This window comes from Mobula birostris, chromosome 26 (genome assembly GCF_030028105.1).
Source record: "Mobula birostris isolate sMobBir1 chromosome 26, sMobBir1.hap1, whole genome shotgun sequence".
NCBI lineage: Eukaryota > Metazoa > Chordata > Chondrichthyes > Myliobatiformes > Myliobatidae > Mobula > Mobula birostris.
The window spans coordinates 8,692,638-8,711,906 of NC_092395.1; the positions used below are offsets into that span (position 1 = coordinate 8,692,638).

Here is a 19,269-nt window from a genome sequence, read left to right on the forward strand (position 1 = left end):
ATGGACGAGTTAAGACTGGAAACTCTCTTCCCCATTGGCCCAATTCCATTACAAAAGAAATCTTGATAAATAAGTACTGAGAAAAGCAGTAAGATATAAACTACCTCGTGAAAACTACCCATTTGAAAACAGTTGCGATGCATCATGTTTCTGCAGAATTTTCACAGTAATTGAGGTACAATTAAAAACACTAAAATGTAAGTAAATACAAATTCTTACACTTTTTAAAAAAAGTTTATTGCAAAACAATGTAAATTACTACAGTATATGTTTTGTATAGTCATAGCTCTTAGTAATGTTTATACACAAGTTTAGTTTTTTATCCAATGTGCAAGGTTGGCTTAAAATTTCAGTAATATATTTAAACTTATCACATTTTAAAATTATTAGCATAATTATTTTTTGCTGAGGGAACAGCCACAAAAATTGAGGAATTACATCCTTTTAATACCAAGTCTTTACAAAATTTACTATTTGCATTGTTAAGGAACATTTAAGGTTCAACATCATTCTGGTTCACAGACCAATGCTCAACCATCACATAATTACTTTCATGAAGAACCTTAGCTCTTTACATCTATTAAAGTCAAACAACAAATAATATGTAGCACATTAATCATATAAGTAGCAAATTGCTTTGGTAATTATTTAGATTTTTAAAATTACTCAATAGATCATGGTTGCAAATATTTTGATCTTCTGTACATGTTTAGTGAAACTTGTCGATTTACTATTGGTCTTATGGTAGTTAAACCAAACAACCTTGAGAAAATCTTTCTTCTTCTCCAAACTTACTAATTTTGTTAGCAGTTGCAACTCAAGTTTACTGAATGTGCTTCTTTCTTTATTTTGACCCAAAGTTTCCAACTAAAGTCAGAGCCCATTCTTTTAGGACAGTAAAGATTGTCTGAACACTCACTCACTCCAACAGTGAGCAAGGGAAGCAACTCTGCAGGTCAGCGTTTGCTTTGTCCTTTAATGGACTGTTCTGCCATCATGAAGTGACTTATTCAATTAAGTAGTCTAAAAATCAAGAAAGGTGGTGAATACTGGCAGAAGCAGAGATTCAGAATTAGTTCCCTTGTATAATAGCTTAACCTTCACAGTAACTAATAATTCAATATATTAAAACTTGGGGTTATTCAGTTAAAAAGCTGGACAATTATTGCTAACAGGGCTGTGAGGATATATTTAAAAATTACTTTGCTATTCCATCTCTGTGGCCTCTAACCTTTTCGAAAGTGTCAAAAGATGAAGCTTAGCCAATGAAGGTATATTTATTTGCAGCTGAAGCTGTACACTCAATAAAATTAAACATGAACAGTCTTCCTCTACTCCTGCTGCAGCGAATTGCAAATTCCTGAGTGAAGATGTACCCCCACCATACCCTACCACAAACAGCAGCAGCTCCTACAGAAGAGCAACCATGCACAGCAAGATAAAGTCTTTAGGTTAAGGAAAAGAACAAGGCAAATTATGATGCCGCAAACGATTGTCCTGAGATGAGTCACTCTGCTCAAACCAGGAAAGAACAGAGATTTCTGATCAGCATTAGACCATGGTAAATGGCACCCTTTGTCTGCTAAGCAGTTAAGAAGCTCTGTGAAAATAATTTGGTTTAACACAATAACTTATCAAGGTATTCAGAACAGATTAACAAACCACTAGATTCCAGCAAATGCAACTTCTTGTGTTTCTATTCAAAGACCTTCTTGTTCCTATTCAAAGACTCATAAAAATTAAGTACCATCTTCAAAAAAACTGGATAACAGATTTATTTATTGTTCTTTAGTCCAGCGGCCACCAGGCTGCAGACCAGTACCAGGCCGCAAAGCATGTCCTATCGGGCTGCGTGGAAACAATATGATTTGGTGATATGAAACGATACGAGTCAGCTGCACCTTTCCTCATTCCCTGTCACGCCCACTGTTGAACTTGAACACCCCCCCAACCCTCCTGTCCGCCAGTCCGCAAGAATATTGTCAATATAAAACCGGTCAGCGGTGCAAAAAAGGTTGGGGACCCCTGCTTTAGTTAACTCTTTTGACCTGAAGTCACTAGCTTCTTTAGGGATTGTTTGCAGTATGCTAGAGCTCTCTAGTAACCCAGAGTGATCTTTACCATTTCTCCTTACACATACACTGATTGGATAGAGAGTAGATGAGCTGACTCTTCTCCAAATACCTCAGAGACCAGCTGTACTAGTCACATTTCCACTCACTGAAGTTCATCAATTTGGCCTTGCCTAGGAACTAATCACTAAATACTTACAGTATGGATCTATCCCACTCTGATTAGCATTCAACTAACTTTCAATAAGTCCACAGTAATATTAAGTAATGAAATGTTCTTTTTATTGTTAATGAAATTCCATTTGAGACACCAGCCCATTTTGCTCCATGATACAGCTATCCAAGGTAATATTAAGACTACCTTTTCACCTTATTGTGCAGATCCATAACTAACAAAAATTGTTTGAAGGTAAAAGACTCCTTTACACCAAGTGATCTTGTATATAATGAATTTTAGCAGCTCCATGAACAATCTTGGATTCCAGTGATACTCACAAACTGCTTTCACCTAGCTTCAATAATTAAATATTAAATTAAAGTATAAGTGTAAACAATTCTAAGCATTGTGGGTATGTAGACGCCAGAATGTGAGGTGACACTCGTGGGCTGCCCCCAGAACATCCTTAGGTGTGTTGGTTGTTAATGCAAACGATGCATTTCACTGAATAAACATGAGAGATTCTGCATTCCACTATGTGCTTCAACATGCTGTACATGTGATAAATAAATCTGAATCTAAACTATTTATACAACTTACTCAAAAAACAAAACTAGTCAGGACAGGAACACTACTGTACAAAAACTGCAAGTGCAACTACAGCTCTATTTGAATATTCAGTATAGCAAGTGTCTACTGCCAACCTTGGAGTTTTCTTAAGGAAATCCAACCCATCAAATACTCTGCATATAAAAGCAGTATTCATTTTAAAAATAAAGACATTAGCATTGATGAACAATGTTGAGCTATTAAAAAAACAGCTGATATTTTGAGTATAAACACTTATATTTAACAATTTCGTTCATCCTTTTAAAAGCGCACTGTGATGGGATTGGGGAGCATTTCTATTGTACACAGGTTAGGAAAACAATGCATCACATTTAAGAATTACGTATTCATTAGATACTCTCAAATAATTTTTCCACTTCCAATGCAACAGTTGGCATGATAAAAATTAAATTACAGTACAAGAAAATGCACACAAAAGATCAATCTAGTAACAAAGAATATTAGCCAGTACAATTTGAAGTTTGGTATCAAATTAGGCAGTTATATATCCAATGAAATAGGGAGACCGTGTACCTTGCTTGGTCTATACTTCTCTGATAATGGACCCTTAAAGCCAATTAAAAAGGTATCAGAGGTGAGATGATGATTAACCAAAACAAAGTTAAAAGAAAAAATGTGTAAGTCTATTCTGCCTTTTGGTAGAAAATGGGAAAGGAGTGAGGAAGAGATGCCCGAAGAACTCAGTAAGTTTCTATATCCCAAGTATAATGCAACACTAGATATAAAAGCTAACACACTATTCCATCCTTTTAGGACAGTTTTGAAGAACCATGTGCGGCAGATAGAAAACGTTATTGAGCAGGCACTACATACAAAAGAATCATACCTTTAATTTTTATTCGGCACTGGATACCAGATTATTCATTAAACTCAGGAAAGGAAACAAAAAGGTAGGAAAAAGCATATTTGCTTTGGGTCAAAATTCCATTAGTTTCTTTAATCTGACTTTAAAAATGCCACTCACTAGCTTTTGGCGCATTCGAGTTAGACAACAGCTGCCGTAAGATTGACTGCGTTTCTTGGAATGCCATTACACAGAAATGTCATGATACTACGTAGTTGAACTGTGGTAATTAAACATTTACAACGGGCATGGCAATTTTTCTGAAAAGATTACTGCATGTACAAAACCAAATAAATACTGTAAACAAAAAGGCAATTTTGAATCAGATTGCATTTTTTTCTTTCTAAAAAAACAGCCAAACTTTGCCTTTAGTTTTTCAAAAATCCTACAAATCGTAACATCCCTATCACTTCATACCCATTATGAATCTTGTTGAAATGTTATTTCTTTACATGCATGACAAAAATGGACACAGGAGATGTCATCTTCTTAGTTTTGCATCTTCTTTTATTCGCCAGATCATTAGTTCCATACAGGCACAAGCATCTTCACTGGAATCATGACCTTCAACTGGAAAATGGAAATAAAGATGAGAATTACTGAAGAAATTGTCTCATCTTATAACCATCGAGATTTGAGGCACTCAACAATCTGCTGTGACTAATACGTTTTATAACCATGTTATTTGTCAAGGCAATGTTGGAGAATCTCCTAAAATGGAGTCAGAGTAATACAGAACAAAAACAGTCCCTTTGGCCCATCTAGTCAATGCTGAACTGTTGTTATGTCTATTCCTACCGACCCACACCTGGTTCATAGACCTCCATGCAGTTATCCAAATTAGTCTTAAATATTGAAATCAAACCCAAATCCATCACCTCCTTCTCATTCCACACTCTCACCACCCTCTGAGTGAAGATGATCTTACCCCCAAGGTTCTCCTTAAATATTTCACCTTTCAATCCATGACCTCTAAGTTTTAGTTTCATTCAATCTCAGTGGAAAAAGCCTGCTTACATAAAGTTAGAAATACTGGAAACATTCAGATGGCCAGAATGCATCGCTGGAAGGAGAAATGGAGTTAATCTTTCTGGCTAAAGGGCCCCTGATCCAAAATATTACCCGTTTTTCATTTCATAGATACACCCTGAAATGCAGTGTGTTTCCAGCATGTTCTGTTTTTATTTTAGATTTCCAGCATCTGCAGCTTTTTGATTTTCTTTTACTTAGACAATCTAGTGTAATAATGGATTATCGCCACAAGATGCAATTTGAACGTAGTAGACAATTTTTAGTAATTGCAATAGGTGATATACTGAAGCTAGCAAATGATCCTGGGCAAAAGACAAGATACAATCTAATGCAAGGGTGGTGTTAAGTCACATGCCTCTCAAAGTTCAGATTAAATTTATTATTGAAGTATTTATTATGTCACCATATATTAACCTGAGATTCATTTTCTTGTAGAACAAATACAATTGAATGAATGAAAGAAAAACTACACATAAAAACCACCAAGTAACCAATAGGCAAATACAAAAAAAGATAATTAATCAATAACACCAAGAATATGAGTAGTAGAGTCTTTGAAAGTGAGTCCATAGATTGTGGAATCAGTTTAGAGTTGAGGCGAATGAAGTTATCCATGCTAGTTCAGGAGCCTGGTGGTTTTATGGTAATAATTATTCCTGAACCTCTCAGATGGTTTTGAATCTCACGGATGGCTTTGAAGTAATTAGAACTCATACAGTTTCAAATCAATTCCAAGGTAACTTGATTCCACAGAAAATCATAACTGGTTCAGATTATACTGTTTGAGAATAAATTCTAGTGTTCAAAAATGCATAGTTAAACACAGAGGCAGTGAGAGCCTGCCTCTCCCAAAAAAAGCACGGTGCTGCTTTGCAGTCTCCCCTGGAAATCCTGAAATTGATTAAAAATTTCCAATATTATTCTCATGGTAAAAGACGCAAATATTTTGAGTAAGTTGTAGAAAATACTTGGAATTACTAATGGACCCATGACAACCTGATTAAAACAAATTTTGGGGCTGGTACGGTAGTGCAATGGCTAATGTTACACTATTACAGAGCAGTGACATAGGAAATCTCCATCCCTGTCTGTAAGGAATTATTAAAAATTAAAGTTGAAGTAAATAAATAAAAGCAAAACTGAAAAAAGTTAAAATCAAATTATAATGTATTTTTAAAAGAACTTTAATATATCTTACTTTCTCCTTTGCCTCCCAGTGTGCAAAGAACAGGGTTTCAGATACTGTGCCAGGTCTGACTGGACTTCCACAGCACAATTGTGCAGGCTGAGGGCTTAGTTATGTTTGGCCAACTGAGCACCAGTAAGACCATAAGACAAAGGAGCAGAATTCAGCCGTTCGGCCCATCGAGTCTGCTCTGCCATTTTATCATGAGCTGATACATTCTCCCATTTAGTCCCACTCCCCGGCCTTCTCACCATAACCTTTGATGCCCTGGCTACACAGATACCTATCAATCTCTGCCTTAAATACACCCAATGACTTGGCCTCCACTGCCGCCCGTGGCAACAAATTCTATAGATTCACCACCCTCTGGCTGAAAAAATTTCTTAACATCTCTGTTCTGAATGGGCGCCCTTCAATCCTTAAGTCATGCCCTCTCGTACTAGACTCCCCCATCATGGGAAACAACTTTGCCACATCCACTCTGTCCATGCCTTTCAACATTTGAAATGTTTCTATGAGGTCCCCCCTCATTCTTCTAAACTCCAAGAAATACAGTCCAAGAGCGGACAAACGTTCCTCATATGTCAACCCTCTCATTCCTGGAATCATTCTAGTGAATCTTCTCTGTACCCTCTCCAACGTCAGCACATCCTTTCTTAAATAAGGAGACCAAAACTGCCCACAGTACTCCAAGTGAGGTCTTATCAGCACCTTATAGAGCCTCAACATCACATCCCTGCTCCTATACTCTATTCCTCTAGAAATGGATACCAACATTGCATTTGCCTTCTTCACCACCGACTCAACCTGGAGGTTAACCTTAAGGGCATCCTGCACAAGGACTCCCAAGTCCCATTGCATCTCAGAACTTTGAATTCTCTCCCTATTTAAATAATAGTCTGCCCGTTTATTTCTTCTGCCAAAGTGCATAACCATACACTTTCCAACATTGTATTTCATTTGCCACTTCTTTGTCCATTCTTCCAATCTATCCAAGTCTCTCTGCAGACTGTCTCCTCAGCACTACTGGCCCCTCCACCTATCTTCATATCATGAGCAAAATTAGCCACAAAGCCATCTATTCCATAATCCAAATCGTTGATGTACAACATAAAAAGCAGCAGCCCCAACACGGACCCCTGTGGAACACCACTGGTAACCGGCAGCCAACCAGAATAGGATCCCTTTATTCCCACTCTGTCTTCTGCCAATCAGCCAATGCCCTATCCACGTATGTAACTTCCCGTAATTCCATGGGCTCTTATCTTGTTAAGTAGCCTCATGTGTGGCACCTTGTCAAAGGCCTTCTGAAAATCGAAATATACAACATCCACTGCATCTCCCTTGTCCAGCCTACTTGTAATTTCCTCAAAAAATTGCAATAGGCTTGTCAGGCAGGATTTTCCTTTAAGGAAACCATGCTGAGTTCTGCCTATCTTGTCATATGCCTCCAGGTACTCCGTAACCTCATTCTTGACAATCGACTCCAATAACTTCCCCACCACCGATGTCAAGCTAATAGGTCTATAATTTCCTTCTTGCTTCCTTGCCCCCTTCTTAAATAGCGGAGTGACATTTGCAATCTTCCAGTCCTCTGGAACCATGCCAGAATCTATCGACTTTTGAAAGATCATTGCTAATGCCTCTGCAATCTCCACAGCTACTTCTTTCAGAACATGAGGGTGCATTCCATCTGGTCTGGAAGATTTATCTACCTTTAGACTATTCAGCTTCCAGAGTACTTTCTCTGTCGTAATTGTGACTGCGCACACTTCTCTTCCCTGCCACCCTTGAGTGTCCGGTATACTGATGTCTTCCTCAGAGAAGACTGATGTAAAATACTCGTTCAGTTCCTCCACCACCTCCTTATCTCCCATTACAATTTCTCCAGCATCATTTTCTATCGGTCCTATATCTACTCTCACCTGTCTTTTACTCTTTATATGCTTGAAAAAGCTTTTAGTATCCTCTTTGATATTATTTGCTAGCTTCCTTTCATAGTTCATCTTTTTCCTCTTAATGACCTTCTTAGTTTCCTTCTATAAGCTTTTAAAAACTTTCCAATCCTCTGTCTTCCCACTAATTTTTGCTTCCTTGTATGCCCTCTCCTTTGCTTTAACTTTGGCTTTGACTTCTCTTGTCAGCCACGGTTGAATCCTTTTGCCATTCGAAAATTTCTTCTTTTTTGGAATATACCTGTCTTGCACCTTCCTCACTTCTCGCATAAACTCCAGCCACTGCTGCTCTGCCGTCCTTCCCGCCAGTGTCCCTTTCTAGTCAACTTTGGCCAGTTCCTCTCTCATGCCACTGTAATTTCCTTTACTCCACTGAAATACCAACACATCGGATTTCGGCTTCTCTTTTTCAGATTTCACAGTGAACTCAATCATGTTATGATCACTGCCTCCTAAGGGTTCCTTCACCTCAATCTCTCTAATCACCTCCAGTTCATTACACATTACCCAATCCAGTACAGCCGATCCCCTAGTGGTTTCAGTAGTTTCATTTGAACTTGTCAGCTACAGTGGGCATGATACAGTACAGCATTGGCACTGGATTTTCACCACAAACATTACAAAATTGTGATTTTATAATAAAAAGATACAGGAAAAAAATCTTTAAGAATTCCTTTCCTATGTGCTGGTATTTATGAGCAGGGACAAATAGAAGACTAATTTATTTCAATGTGCCATAGCAATTTTCAAGAACGATTATTTGACCTCTTTCGAAGAGCGTTGAGAAATATTGCAGTTACATTTCAAGGTTTTGCATTGTCCTATTCACAGTAAGATTATTCAATATTTAGAGAGACTAAGACACTTAAAAACAAGATGATATAATTATTTGATACAAAGGAATTTTAAAGAATTTTGAGCATTATCTTGCCAACTTGTTGCTTTCCAGTCGATGGCTTGTAGCCTTGACACACTGACAAATGATTTAAATTGATGACAGATCAGCTCTTTAAGATGCAATTAGTTGATTGGACCCAAGCTTTAAGAAGTTGTAGAAATGCTTTTTCAGTTTAACTGCACACATTTCCAATCTCCAGTCATCTATAGCCTACTTAGCAGAAGGGTAATGGGATATTACTGGCATATCTTGTTCTGCTGGTGTTAATTACGTATGATAAGAGGCATGGATAGAGTGGACAGTCAGAATCTTTATCCAAAGTTGGAAACAGTGAATTTAAGGGGCCCTAATTTTAAGGTGATTGAAGGATTATCACGTTAACAGCTTACTCCATGAGGTAAATGGTCTGAGCATGAACATCTTTTTTTCTTATAGTTCCTCACAAGGACAATAAGGACCACCTACCAACTTTATCTTCTTCCGTGACCGCATTGAAGCTTACTTAACTGTGGTCTCTGGAGGAACACTTTGACCACAGTACCATTCAATGCAGGCACGGTAGAAGCTAAAGTTGGTCTTCAAGGGAAGGAAACTGAGATATCAAAGAGTGATGCAAAGAACACCCTGCCAGGGTGGTGGTTGAGGCAGATGGATTACAGTATACAAGTAACTCTTAGATAGGCACAAGAGTGATAGAGACAAATGCAGGGTTATGCAGAAGGAGAAGGTTTAGATTGACCTTATGGGTTGGTTAAAAGGTCAGTACAACATTGTGAGTCAAAGGGACCGCAATGTGCTGTGCTATGTTCTATCTAATTCTTTAGATTCAATATTAACAATTTCAAAGCTAAAGTAAATTCATTTAAATATTTAATAAGATTATTTTCACATAACTAGAGTTCCTAGCGTGTAAATTCACAGATAATAGAAACTTTGCTTCACCATTGAGAACTTACCATTATCCTGGATAATGCGCTTGAGGTAGTCTGCCATTAAATTTTTCAGTGCTCTTTTATATGGCAATCCCAGCCGATGTGGAAACACAATCGCTGTATCAATCACTGTGCTATGTATAAGCTGGGGAGAAAGAAATATAGTGTACTGACTCCATTATATATCTATTTTTTCTAATTATTTATTGGAGTTCGTAAGAATCAATCTCCTCTGCATTTGTTTTAAACTTACCAGCCAAACTGTAGTTGAATGTACATCAACAGAACTTTGATTTATATAGCATTTAAAACATATCCCCGGAGTGCTTCACAGGAATGGTATCAAATTAAATTTGACAGCAAGGCATGAAAAAGAATATTAGGATAGCAACCAAAAGCTTGTCCACAAAGAAATTCTTAAGGAGATTCTCAAAAAGGGAAAGCAATTCATAACAGAGGTCTAATAAGTGAAATCCAGGACTGAACAATGAAGCAAATGAAGACGTGGCTATCAAACAATTAAAATGTGACATGTGTTTAAGAGCTCAGAAATGGGAGCGAGATTTGTGAGAGTTTGAAAGATGTGGGGGGGGGGGGGGAAGCAAAGCCTTGTAAAGAGCTAACTAACAATGAGGAGAATATTACATTTCCTCCAAGAGGACAACAAACTTGTCATGGTTTAGAGGCCTGCATGCCTCAATGACCCAGAGAGCTGTGTTGGCTGAAGTCAGGGCTTTATGTTTTTATCCCCTGGTAGAGTCAACCATGTCGGAGGGTAGAGGCCAGACTAAGAGTGGTCCACCGATCCTCCAGGTTTGGGGGTTCAACTCAGGGATAACAACTCTGACTGGCAAAACAAAACTGTCTCAGAAATAGCAATAAAAAAATCCTTCTACATCTGAGTGTGATAATATTCCCAAGTTTACACCTGGAACTTGCATGACTGACAGTAGTGAAAACAGCTTCTAACATGATGAAGGAGACCCTGAACATCACCAGAGATGGAGGCCGTTCACTGCTGCCCTAAACACCGGCAGCATTACAGGCAGGAGGTAGGAATATTAAATTTAAGGTATCGATAGGGATTCAATGTTGATCAGTGAACACAGAGATGATGCGGTATTGTTGGAGTTTGAAAAGAATTTGTTTCAAATCATGACCAGATGAAAACTTGACTGGAAAGTTTCGCATGCAGATCTCAGAAAGACAGGGACATATTTGGTAAAATCGACACGTTCATGCTTTGAAAGGGATGGGCGATTGATTAAAAAAAGGAACTGAAAAAGGATGATAGAGAGTAAAGGGCTATATATAGAGCGTTAAGATTGATTTTGGAATAGGTTAAAAGGTCAGCACAACAGTATGGGCTGAAGGGTCTGCACAGCACTATATAGTTTTCTGTAAGATTGTAGATGCTGGAATCTGGAGCAACAAACAATCTACTGGAAGAATTCAGCAAGTCATGCAGCATCTTTGGGAGGAAAGGAACTGACCATGTTCCAGGCCAAAACCCTGCATCAAGACTACAAGTGAAGATGGAAGATTGCCAGTATGCAGAGAAAGGGAGTGGTAGGAAAAGTGGCAATTGGTGGACAGAGATGGCGTGTGTAAGGTGACAGGTAGGTTGTGCCAGGTAGAGGAAGTGGTCAGGATGGAGTAGCAGGTGAATGAGAGATGGAGACAAAGTGAGAGAAAAGTGAAAATAAGGGGAAGAAAACAGATGGAGCAATCCAGGGGAAATGATTGGAGACAGAGTGAAGTTTGGAGACAGCTGCTGGAAAGAAATAAACAGAAGCACAAAGACTACCTGAGAAAACATTCAAATTTAAAGTAAATCTATTATCAAAGTACATACACGTATCACAATATACTACCCTGAGATTCATTTTCTTGCAGGCATTCACAATAAATACAAAGTAACACAATAAAATCAGTGACAAAAACTACACAGACTGACAACCAATGTACAAAAATACACCAAATTGTGCAAATCCAAAAATTAAAAAAATAATATTAATAATTATTAAACAAACAATATTGAGAACAGGAGTTGTAGGGTCCATAGACTGTGGAGTTGGTTGGGTCCCCAGTGTTGGGTTGAGTGAAGTTACCATGAAGGGAAAAATGAATGGCAGTTGGAAACAACAATCAGGTGGAGGAGAGGTTAGGTGAAAGGCAACTGGGAAGTACAAGGGAACGGAGACAAAAATCGGATAAACTAGAGGAGGACCATCAAGAGTTATGGGGGTGGGGGAGGATACCAAAAATTGGGGAGTTCAGTACTCATGCCACTGGATTGGAGACTAACCAGGCAGAATATGAAGTGTTGCTTCTCCACTTTGCATTGGGTCTCCCTCATCCTGCCAGAAGGGAAGGTGGAGGGTGGACAGGTGGGAGTGGGAATCGGAAGGGGAACTGACATGACGTGCAACCAGGATACAGCTCTCTGCCCGAGACCCATGAGAAGGACAGTGGGATAGATCAAATGAACAGTTCACTAGCTCAGACAGGTTATATCAACATCTGACTGGCTGCTAATCATTGCCTTTGTTTTAGTTGCAGAAAACTCATTGCAGCCCATTCTCTGATTAATTTTCAGAGTTCTCTACTGCATGTTTGGATTAATTGTAAAAAGGCCGATTCCAAGTATGTATCTACATTAAATGGTATTTTGGATAATAAGACTCCTAGATATGTACAATTTCCTTTCCACCATCATATAGTTAATCCGATTAATCAGCAAATGGGATGCAAATTCCTGCATAAAGTAATAACAAAGACATTTTGAATATTTTTAAAATTGAGAAATGCTTTAATTATTTCAAAAATAAAAGTCTACTGTAGATCATAATACTCTATACTTTTCTAAGTAATAATTACTCTGCAATTGCAATTTGCTGCAGGATTACAGCAAGATTTATGTTAAATGCTGCAACATTTGCTTGAAGGAGTGAATTAAAATTATTAGTTATGTTTAAAGAACATACCTTTAGTGCAAATAAATCACTTTCCAAGCTGTGCCCAATTAATATGGTGGCAGCACTGAACATATTCAGTAATACTGCCTGTACATCACGGATAGTGATTGTTGTGTTTGCCATATCCTCCTCTGTTACTCCAGAAAATCTACAATGAGCACAGAAGAATAAGACCTCTCATTATGAATGTGTCCTTCATATCAGTACAAAGATTCAAATAAAATCTCACTATAAACTAGTAAGATGCCCTAATGAACACCAGAGAGAGTGAGGAATCTGTCTGTTCAAGTTTATTGTCAATGAACCACACACATGTATATGACTAAATGAAACATTGTTCCTCATCATTCAACCATACATATTGTGACGAAAGACCAAGTTATCAGAAGATTGATGCTGATGAGAGAGATAAGAGAGACAAAGGGAGAAGCGCTCAAAATGTTAATGAGAGACGAGAGAGATTAACGAAAAGAGACATAGTTCTGAGTATTGACAGACGGGTTGCTTTGAACCTGAACTGTTTGAAGTTTGATGGACAGGTGATAACCCAGCAGGGGGAATAAAAGGAACAGGTTCGCTAAGGCAAGACAGACACCACGAGATCACGAGACCCTGGAAGTGTGGTGTGCCCCCACAAGTTGGTGGGAGGTTTGGAGGTCTGGTCGCGGGACCGACCATAGATGCACAGGGTGAAAAGGTACGATCGGCGGGAACCTGGTGTGTGTGTCCGCCCTTGCCTGGGTGCCGGGTTCATCGGGGAAGAACGATCGTATCCGGAACGGAGGGGTCACAGTCGGTGACCTCAGAAGACATTAAAAAGGGCTCGCCCAAAAGCTAACTGCAGAAAACATCAAGGTCTGTCTGAATTCGATTTGCATATCATCCTTCTCTCTCTCTCTAACTGTACAACAGCCATTACTGCGAACTGTACTAAGCTGAACTGAGCTCTGCATCACTTGAGACTGATCATTTTACCCCTAGACTGCAATAGAGCTTGATTGATTCCTATTATCCTAGTTCTGTGTACATGCGTGTTTTATCACTGCTAACCTGTTGCATTTATAACCTTACGATTAGAGTACTGTGTTACTTATTTCTTTAATAAAACTTCCTTAGTTCCAGTAATCCAGACTCCAACTGAGTGGTCCATTTCTGCTGGTTTGGCAACCCAGTTACGGGGTACGTAACAATATGTATAAAGCTAAATGGGGCAGGGGCTCCCAACCTGGGGCTCATGGACCTCTCAGTTAATGGTAGGGGTCCATGACATAAAAATGTGGGAACCCCTGCCCTGAAGCCAAGGTGCACAACACAGCACATATAGTCACAATTCAGCACATACAGTCACAAAATAATATTAGCACAAGTCCCTGAGTGTCATGGCCTGAAGACTGAGAGGTTGACAAAGTATGAGGTACGTGTTTATGTAAGAGAGTATAATGTCACTGACACTGTTACTGTTATAATACAACAAACAGTTGTACAAATATGTGAGACAGCAGCTATAAACGATGAAAGTGACCAGTATAATATCTGAGGCCACAATATTAGTCATGAAATAAAATATGCTCTACAGAATGACTAGTAACCTTTCTGAATAAAAATGGTCGATTTTCTAATGTAGGGTACATGCACAAGAGACTGAAGATGCTGGAATTTGGAACAAAAAATAGCTGCTGGAGGAATTCAGCAAGTCAGGCAGCATCTGTGGAGGGAAATGGACAGTCGATTATTGGGTTGAGACCCTTCATCTGGACTGAGAAGAGAGAAAATTGTTAATATGAAGAGGCAAAGGGGAGGGGTGGGACTGGCACGTGATAGGTGGCAATCGGTTTCTTGAAAAAATTGATCCTACTATAGTACGAGTTTTGAAAAGAAAACTGCAGAAAACATCTGATATGTGAGGCTAATTCTAAAAGGCTGCAAAAAGAACTCCAACTGTTAATTTAATTAACGTACCTGGTGTTGTAATCAATGACCTTATTGTCTGGTTTGACAAATGTATCATACACCACCTTTAGATCAGAGTCTATAACAGTCAACCTGGTCAGCTCCAAGCCTTGCTTTGTGTAGCACTAGAAAGAAAATAACCCATTTGTTAAACGTATTCATGAAAACATGTCATTATATCACGAAGCCTCATAGTATTAAACTTTCTAATTTATATTAAATTTTATAGCAGCGTTAACAGTTTGGACACCTACAGAAACATTGCCCAGGGTGGACAAACTTCTATGATGTTTAGTTTTGAAAAGTTAACCAACATATAGTTTTCTTCAAAAAAATGTTATAATGACCAACTAAACTTAAAAAAAAGATCTTAAATCACTCTACAAATCAATTGAAAATATACTGAAGAAAGATATCCATTGGAAATGCTTAAAGCAACCAGTTCATAACATTAGAAAGAAAATCCTAATGCAAACCTCAAACCTTATGTTTGCTCTAATGCAAATAAAATCATTCCAGAAACAGACTATGTAGCTATTTGTGCTATAGACCACATACTATTTTGTTCAACCCATTACTCTCAAGCTATGTTGATCATTACTTGATTGTTTAAAGTTCAGTTAAACACCGAATAACAGCCACAGCAATATCATCAATATCTTTTATAGTTTTCCTTAAACTTTCCTTGTAAAGTAGAGCTAACCTATCCCTACATCTCTGCCCAATGATATCACATGTTCATTAGGTTAACTTTAGTTAGTGGAAAATTACATTACTGAATCATCATAGCTGATCTAGGAGTTTAATAATGCAGTAAGCATGATTACACTTTCTTGAAGCAGTTACAGAATGAGGAACAAATTTTCTACCATTTCACAATCCAGAGCAAAGACTCCCGGGCTTTCATCTGGTGGCATTGCTTTTTCGAAGGTCTTCATAAAGCCAGCTAAGTTTTCTTTGCGACCATCCTGAACATGTTGCTACAAATAGAATGTATTTACTGTATCATCATTCCATGAATAATTGTAACAAAAAATAATACATAATTATTACAAATGGTAAAATATTAAACAATTTTGTTTAAATTTTCTGGTTTCTGTACATTTTCCTCAAAGCTTCCTTTGTAATTTTTTGCTCTTAGCTAGTGATTTTCCAGCATCTGCAGAAGCTTGTGTTTATGATTTGCTGCTCTGCTGCGAAGTCTCTTTGAAGGGGTGCCTATCCTGAAGTTTAAACTCTCTCTTCAACAGGAATTCACTGAGATTCTCCATCCCTGCACCCCCACTGTGATTTCTGCTGCCTTCCGACTTTTCGACCATGTGTACACCTTCCAGCTTGTCCTCCTTCCTCCAGCCCCTCCCAACCTCTTCATTCTGGCATCTTCCCCCATCCTTTCCAGTCTTGATGAAGGGTCTCAGCCAGAAACATCGAATGAACGGGAGGAATAGACTCCTTACAGAATGGTGCTACAATTGATTTCTGGAACACCCCCACCTGCAGCAGCATCACGGTAACCGCTGTGCTACCATGGTGTCTAACAAAAACTCCAGCATCTGCAGAACCTTGTGTTTCTGAAATACTATCTTGCTCTCTTTGTATTATTTATTTTTATATTTCTTTTTGTAACCTATAGAATTTTTTTTTGTATTGCTCTGTATTACTGCTGCAAAACAACTAATTTCATTACATATGCCAGTGATAATAAACCAGATTCTGATATCAATTGGTGTTAAAAGAGGGAGACAAATTTATAAATGTGTGGAAAATTTGCCTCTCTTGGCATCCCTACTGCTGATGCAACATGGAAAGACTTCCTTTTATATTCCACTTTCACTCCCTCAAGACATCTCAAGGTGCACTATAATAAATTATTTTGACTGTAATCACTGGTGCAGTGTAGAAACTAAGGCTTTCTACTCAGCCAAGTAAGGTCCCAAACACCAATGTGATAATACCTAGATTTAATGAAGTTGATTGTGGAATAAATATTAGCTGGATGGATCAAAATTAGATAAATTACTATGTACAACTATGCCTCAGCAGCAACACTCAACCTCCTTACAATCTCAAAATGGTAGTTAGGAGCCTTATGCTCAGATGGGGCAGTTTAAAAGTCCCGTCCAAATGATAGGACTTTTAATATTACTCCCAGTACTGCACAAGGATGCTAACCTATATTTGTGAGCACAAGTCTCTAGTGTGACCCAATTCCACCAATCTCTCAGCACTGTGTGCTACTAATTGAGCCATAAATAATTAGCAATTTTATCACAGATCAGTAATTGGATCTCCTTAGTCAAGTTAATTTGACTCTACAGTAGATTCTGATACAACAGGAAGTTATGCATTTCATATTTCATTCAAACATCAATCAGCAAGAAAGATTTAAGGTACTTTATTGTGATAGTCACACAACTATTATTTGATGCCATTCAGGCAGCCAGAGTCACAGAACTACTACTCAATGCTACTGAGGCAGCCAAATCCAACTATTTTGCCATTGTTAACAGAAAGAGGGAAAAGTACTCTTGTATCACTGGGGATTCGTTTCTTACATTGTATTGTAAACTCCAAGATGTCGCAAACAAATTGAAAAATACTAAAGCTGTAAAGACCCCAGTGAATTTTCAACTTCAGTTATTTTATTACTGATCATATAATTTTAAGCATTTTTCATTCTATTAAAGTCACACTGCTTCTCAACTCCTAAACAATCATGAAACTTATTCAAGTTTGGTAAATACAGAATGAGGGGGAGTGGCCCACAAAAGAACATATATAAAAATGAAGGGGACAACACACTGGAGAGAGAAAGTTGAGTTATAAAGTCCAAGAGCAACAGGATTCCATCCTGGACCTCCGTTCAGGTGGCTACCTGAGCTTAACTTCAATTCTGAAACTTTTTATCTACCAGAAGAAGGATCCCAGTAAATATCAAAGTACAAAATTCAAAGTTCAAAGTAAATTTATTATCAAAGTACATGTACATCACTATATACAACCCTGAGATTCATTTTCTTGCAGGCATTCACAGTAAATACAAAGAAACAATCAATAAAAAACCGCATACAAGACGGACAACCAACCAATGTGCAAAAAACTGTATGAATACAAAAAGAAAAAATGCAATAAATATTGGTAACACGAGATGTAGAGCCCTTGAAAGTGAGCCCATAGATTGTGGGAACAGTTCAGTGTAGGTCACAATATACCACCTTGAAAATTATTTTCATTCAGGCATTTACAGGAAAATAAAGAAATACAATAGAATTTATGAAAAACTGCTATATGGATAAATTTAGTAGGAGGAGTGGTCTGGAAATGAGTCATTGGGATGTGTCCGGCCGGTGCCCTCTCGTAACGATGCCATGTCCCAAGAGGTACAAGTAAATCGACCAGTTGGTGCATAACAAGGTGGCACAGCATACATGGTCTGTTTTTAAAGCAAGATTTGTTGTGGACAACTGAAGCTGCTGAACCTCTAACATTGTTCTAAGGTTAGAGATGCTGCTGCCATTGATGTAACAATTAGGTTCAAGGACAATGAAGATCTGTTGGAGATCGAGAAATATCATCCACCTTATGGAACAGCAACACACATCAAAGTTGCTGGTGAATGCAGCAGGCCAGGAGACATCTCTAGGAAGAGGGACAGTCGACATTTCCGGCCAAGACCCTTCGTCAGGACTCACGCGCTGACTGTACCTCTTCCTAGAGATGCCGCCTGGCCTGCTGCGTTCACCAGCAACTTTGATGTGTGTTGCTTGAACTTCCGCAACTGCAGAATTCCTCGTGTTCACCTTATGGAACACGCTGTTTTATGCCACATTGAGGAATAGTTTTTATTTTGGATTTGTCGTCACAGCACAGCACAAACGGTTCTGAGAAAGTGACTCTGCTGATCTTCGTGTCTATGACAGTTCAAGACATTCACATTAGTGGTGCTGGCAGCTCTTGCTTGTTTATTGAAATGTCCGATTTTTTTTTTATGGATCTGTAATTTTACCCTTTCAGTTGGCATGCTACTGCAGCTGTGTTTTATTTATATCTTTTTATTTAATTCATTTCCATTTTCAGTTAAAAGGCAAGTTTAGTGTGAAAGTACCTTAATATATCACACGTGAACAGTGCTAACCTGGTAGTCTACTCAGTAGATTAGCATCTTGTGAGTGCCTTCCTAATTTGAAGTGTTTTTTAAATTTTATTATTGTTGCATAGAATAAATTAAAACATCTCACAGTTGTGGGGTATAGCAGCATAAATTACTAATGAATAAAAAGTCAAAATGGTGTTAAGTCTACCTTGCAGTACTATGTCAATAGGTGATGAATCTACCATGCCATACCACAAGTCAATAGGTGCTAAGTCTACCTTTCTTTTTCAGTTATATTAAAGAGTCAAAGGAAGGTGAGAGTTGACATTGGACCACAGCAAAATGATGCTGCTGAGTTAGTAACAGGCGGTAAAGAAATGGCAGATGAACTTTAACAAGTACTTTGCATCAGTCTTCACTGTGGAAGACACTAGCAGTGTGCCTGATGTCTGTTAAGTGTCAGGGAGCTGCTGTGAGTGCTATTGCTATTATAAAGGGAAACATGCTGGGCAAACTGAAAGGTCTTAAGGTGGACAAAGCAC

The 19,269-nt window shown here is 38.3% G+C and overlaps 1 protein-coding gene across 1 annotated transcript in view; it reads right to left on the reverse strand.

The window, feature by feature from the left end:
* Window positions 1–240: 240 nt before the first annotated feature.
* Window positions 241–19,269, reverse strand: part of rexo1 (REX1, RNA exonuclease 1 homolog) — a 91,214-nt gene continuing 72,185 nt past the window's right edge. The window contains exons 12-16 of the mRNA XM_072244124.1: window positions 15,504–15,614; window positions 14,644–14,759; window positions 12,694–12,832; window positions 9,731–9,851; window positions 241–4,273 (exon numbers count right to left, since the gene is read on the reverse strand). Of these exons, the coding sequence (XP_072100225.1) occupies window positions 4,185–4,273; window positions 9,731–9,851; window positions 12,694–12,832; window positions 14,644–14,759; window positions 15,504–15,614 (576 nt within the window). The 3' untranslated portion in view covers window positions 241–4,184. The remainder of the gene's footprint in view (window positions 4,274–9,730; window positions 9,852–12,693; window positions 12,833–14,643; window positions 14,760–15,503; window positions 15,615–19,269) is intronic.